Source organism: Miscanthus floridulus, chromosome 7 (assembly GCF_019320115.1).
Source record: "Miscanthus floridulus cultivar M001 chromosome 7, ASM1932011v1, whole genome shotgun sequence".
In the NCBI taxonomy this organism is placed as follows: Eukaryota; Viridiplantae; Streptophyta; class Magnoliopsida; order Poales; family Poaceae; genus Miscanthus; species Miscanthus floridulus.
Window position 1 is genome coordinate 25,218,177 of NC_089586.1, and position 5,271 is coordinate 25,223,447.

The 5,271-nt window shown below is 46.6% G+C and overlaps 1 protein-coding gene across 1 annotated transcript; it reads left to right on the plus strand.

Moving 5' to 3' along the window:
• The first annotated feature begins 2,919 nt into the window (after nucleotides 1-2,919).
• On the plus strand, nucleotides 2,920-4,860 carry LOC136462872 (RING-H2 finger protein ATL66-like). Its single transcript, XM_066461908.1, has one exon. The coding sequence runs from the start codon at nucleotides 3,923-3,925 to the stop codon at nucleotides 4,484-4,486; it is 564 nt and encodes a 187-aa protein (XP_066318005.1). The 5' UTR covers nucleotides 2,920-3,922; the 3' UTR covers nucleotides 4,487-4,860.
• Nucleotides 4,861-5,271: the final 411 nt, after the last annotated feature.

The following is a 5,271-nucleotide window of genomic DNA, read 5'->3' on the forward strand; positions in this document are numbered from 1 at the left end:
CGGAGCCATTCAGCAGTACAAGTGAATTGTGCAACCGGATGTGAGCCGTTGTATCAAGATTTGCCCTTATACAGCTCATATAGCCATGCCGTTGAGTAGCTAATAAAGAAAGAAACAATTCCTTGTGAGCCATTATAAAAGAAATATCATCTTTCCTCTCGGGCTTAATTTGGAAACTTCAATCCTTTCGGGATCCTAGACTTTTCTCTGTCCATGGGGATATCATTTTTTATAACGGCTCGCTCACAGGAAATTGTCTCGTAAAGAAAGGCATAGCACGCATATTACTGCTCATGGTGAAACTTCTTCTTCTATTTTCTGATGAATCAAACCCATGATAAGAGTGCGAGCTAAGTTACATGACATACAACTATAGGATAATAGCGGAGTTACGTGGGCCACATTGCCAATTATTAAATATACACTTTCATAATAGCTATGGACTTAATTATATTTATGATCGGATGAGGTATCTAAAGTGATGTAGGCACAATCGCACACGATCGCATATAATCTCTTCGTCCATAAATATAATGATTCTAAATTTGTCTTAACTCGAATCATCATAGACCAACAAGTTTATAAATTTGATCATATATGTTACTAGCAAATATGTCCGTGCGTTGCAATGGAAAAAAATATCAAATATTTATTAGAAACGACGATGAGAAAATCGTATGTATACCCGTCCATTGCAATAGGAAAAAACTATCAAATATTTATTAGAAACGAGGATTAGAAAATGGTATGTATATATTTATGTTTTACACTCTCTTTATATAGCCTGGTATTAAACACAAGTATGACATAATGAATTGTATGTTCTTGACTACAAAAGGAGTGAGTAAAAATAAAGATGCATCAGTTGTCGAAGGCGATGAAACAAGCTTTTCAACACCTAGTGCTTGTACGCTCGCCAGAAAACTAAGGTCTTTCCATCAGGGTATGAAACAACCCAAGAGATCATCATGTAATGGTTTGTTCATCAAACTCTATGCCAATGCCTTCATTCCTTTTTGAGTCAAGCTGTTTCAAATGTGAGGCAGAACAAAAATAATTTCCAAAAATGTAAACATGCGTAACATAAATGGTAGAGCCGGAAGCTAATTCATTGCTTGCGTCATTAAGTTCACGGTATACTCAAACGATCTTCTCTGTTTCTCCAGCTGCTGGTACTTCTTTAGTTCTTCCTCTTCATCGATTTCTCTGAGTCTTTCCTCTAAGTAGTGGACAACTTGATCAATCTGCTTCCTTTTGTTGGCTGCTCGTAAGAGGGGAATTGTCATCTCAACATGTCAGTTTGATATTTGATAAGATATATATATAAAGAATTGTGGTGATTCAAAGTTTCAAACTACCTATATTCGGGTCATTATTTTCAAGCTCTCCTTCCGTCTATCCTCATAAACACGTGTACCACCAATATCTTTGAGAAAATCCAGTCGTTCATAACCTTTCATCAGTGTAAGGGATGCAATCTACTGTTGACAAATTTGTCCATGTAATATCTGAACAGATTGAAGACATGAACAGGTGACTGCTGTGTACTTGTTACCTTGCCTTGCTGGCCAACGTAGTATGGATTAGAACCAGAGAAACCACCACTCTCTAGCAGATTTATGACTTCAGTTTTACTGGACATGGTAAGAATAAAAAGTAGGCCTGAACAAGCAACAAGATATAACATTGCTGGGTGATAACATGCCTGACATGCTTCCCATCCAAGTAGTATTCATCCTTCTTTGAAGTAACTGTCCTGCGCAAGCGTACCTCTTCTTTATCTACCTGTATCAAAGTGTATTTTCATTCACAACCAGTAGAACAGGCAGCATGTACATTACTGTGCCAACGCAAAAGGCAACCATCAGTCCATCACACAGGTGTCGCTGAAACATGTTCAGAACTGGAGCGATGCTGTCAGCTTCCATATATGAACCAGCAATGTACGCAGAGCTGATAATTATATGAGTGCCTACAATAAGAGATCTAGGTGTTGCTATTTTTCAACAAAATATGCAACCTGAGAGTCTACAAGATAGATTGGAATAAGTAAATTAAAATCTGAATAGGTTAGAGGACTTACTGGAATACGATTGTCTGAATTGTCAAACACTATCTCAACAAAAGAAGATACAACCGAGTGTCCAGTGCCTTCCTGGCAAATGTTATTAGTATGGTATATCAAACACCAGCCACCTATTCCAAACTATCTAGATTGCTTAAACAAAGAGGAGGCATCTCAGGTTCTGAAACATCTCACTCAGGACAAATCGTATAGCTGGAGTATTAGGCATAAACAATTCAGGAGAATATTCTCGCAAAAGAGAAAATTCATACTGTTGAAGGCTCAGGATCAGTCTATTGGCTCAGGATCAGTCGCTCTCGCTCAGATCAAGCTTTCTGTTTCAGAGAAACAACACAGATCCGTTTTGAAGACCCAAAGCCTTTTCTCTACTTGGTCTCCTGGTATTTTCTCCGGCTTCAGCTTTCTGTGTGGCTTGCTTGAATAGTATTCCAGGCTCGATCGGTATGTTTAAGTGCTAATATATCAATGTGGGGACTTGCTTGAACCGCCATCATCTTCCTTCTCTCCGTCGAACAACATGTTCATTCCAAGGCCGAAACCATTGGTTAAGCCTCCTAACCTGTTGCCATAATCAGATATCAGTTGATGGCATAAGTTGGATATTAAGACAAGCTGAAAATCCCAAAGGGCAAACCGGGTGCCGAATAATACTTGTAGCTGACCAAAAGCCAATTGTGTATTTACACAGAAAATAAGCAGCAACAAAAGAACTGGCGAGGTCGGGTTGGGGATGCAGATACTACGCTGTCAACAAAGATTATATTGGTGTTTTGACAAGAAGAATCGTGGGTTACAATATATAAGAGGGAAAAGGGGGAAAAGATAGAAACCTGAATTCGAACAGATCATGGACATCCCTGACCCAAGTCGATTCCGTTCTGCGTTCAATTCAATTTTCCTCACCAACACAGAGCAACGGGAGCATAGGAGCTGAAGTCTTGATTCGATTCCAATTCCGATCCGAATCCGACTCGCTCGGCCAAAATCATGCCCTGTGCCGAACGCAGCGGACTGGGCGGGCAGCGGTGCAAGAGCCGCCTGCGCATCGGCGTCGATGCTGGAGTCGGACGCGGCGACGCGGCACGCTGCACGGAGCGCTGCGACAGCGGAGGAGGGCGCTCAGCGAGCATCAGCCCTCTGCGGCCGGCATCTGCGACGACGGCGGAGCTGCAGTGGCTGTGCGGCTTCCCAGCACGGAAGAGGCCGGCGAACGCGCCGGATGGAGCAGGGCGAGGCGGATGCAGTGGCGCTCTCGGTTTGGGCGGCGAAGGTGGTAGGGCGGTAGAACGCGGCAGCGGTAGAACGCGGCGGCGGCAGAGCTTCTGCTCGGCCATCGATGGCGGCGGCGTGCATGACGGCAGCAAGCGGCGGCTGCTTTTTTTTAATAAAAGGAAATTGGTTTCGCTAAAGCATACTGTTAACAGGTCCCATCACTTTAAGTGCCCTTGCATCAGCATCAACCACAGATGATTCGACTCCTGCGCATGATGCCTCTATCCGATGTCAATTCCGGAGGAAAACGAATGCCACTGTTCGCTTGGTATAATGTTTTTCTTTCCTAACCAATCAGACCATCGTACGAACAAATCCTTACTTTGACTGGTTTTAAAAATAATTGTAATAACAAAATAAAATATCCATTCGTTTCTTTACATAACCGTCGAGCTCACGGCAACGCGCCAACGTACCGAACGCGGCCAAAGCTCAAGATTGGGGAGCCCTTCCAATTCCCGTCTCTCCACCGATCCCCGCTGAATATTCCATTCTATTCCACCGCGCACCGCCGAGCGCCCGAGCCACGCCAAGGGCGACGCCGGCCACCTCATCCCAATTCAAATGGCAGCGCCCGCTCCAGCCGGCGTCGCCGTGCCCGATGAGCTCGCCCCGGGACCGGGAAGAGAAGCCAATAAGCACGGGCGCGCCGGTGCCGTCCGGCGGCACCGCCAGTGCGCCGGCGCGCGCCTCCTGTCGCTCGCCGTGCAGGCGGCCGTGATGGCGGCCGCGCTCGCGATCTTCGTCCTCTTCGCCGCCGCGTCCGCCTTGCTCCTCCTCGTCCTCGTCCTCGCCGCGCGCGCCTTCCGCCACCACCGCGGCAGCCGCTACCGCGTCCCGTCGCTCGACCCTTCTTCCCCTTCGCCTCCGCCTCTCCGCACGGGGCTCTCGCCCGCCGACATCCGCCTCCTCCCAAGCTTCGCCTTCCCCGGCTGCTGCGGCGGCGGCGACGAGGCCGCCGACTCCGCCTCGTGCGCCGTGTGCCTCGAGGCCGCGCGCGCCGGGGAGCGGTGGCGCGCCATGCCGGCATGCACGCACGCGTTCCACGCCGCCTGCGTCGACCGGTGGCTCGCCAGGTCGCCCGCCTGCCCCGTCTGCCGCACCGCCGTCGCCGTCACGACGAGCTAAGGCTGACGCTCCTCGATCCTCCTGCCCACGCGTGGGCATGCAGGTTTGGTATCTCCATCGTTCGGTGCTCCACAAAAATGCTCTTTGTCCTGCTCGTGTAGTGATGACGTACCTGTTGTAGACTTTGTATGAAACTTCCTGCTGTTGTAATTTGTAAAGAGGAATGCAGGGAAAAAAAGAATGAACCCATGAAACTTTACCATCTCGAAGAATTACTCGATGTTATTATAATTTTGCACTATTTAAATTCCAAAATTTCTTCCTGGATTGTAACGTGTTACATTACCTTGCATGATACATGATGCATTAGGTTTGGTGTGTTGCAACTGCAACATCTAGTCCGGGGACCAATATAATGAGGAAGGGTACTGCTCAACAAAAGGATTGGATTTGATGTGATACTTCTGTTGTACAACAATTTTTGTATCCCAGTGATGAGAAAGCTCGAGAATGCAGAAATTATTCCTGACCCATTTTATTTCTGAAAGCATCTAGGCCCCTAGTTGGATTTCGGTGATTAATGTCAATACAAGTTTACTATAACTAACGTGTGTTTTGCAGAGGCAATTAAGTTAGGTCATGGTAACGGAGATCGATTGGGCAATCGAGGTTGTCATGCCCCTACGATGGAAATCGTTTCGGTTTTCAAAGGATGGACGACAAGGTTAAGGATGACTAGTTCTAAGTGTCGATTGGAGTTGGAGAGACACTTAGAGTAGTTTAGGACTTTGTTTTTTTCCTCTGGCCGTACTATGAAGGGGGGTATGAACGGGTAGCTTGACCTA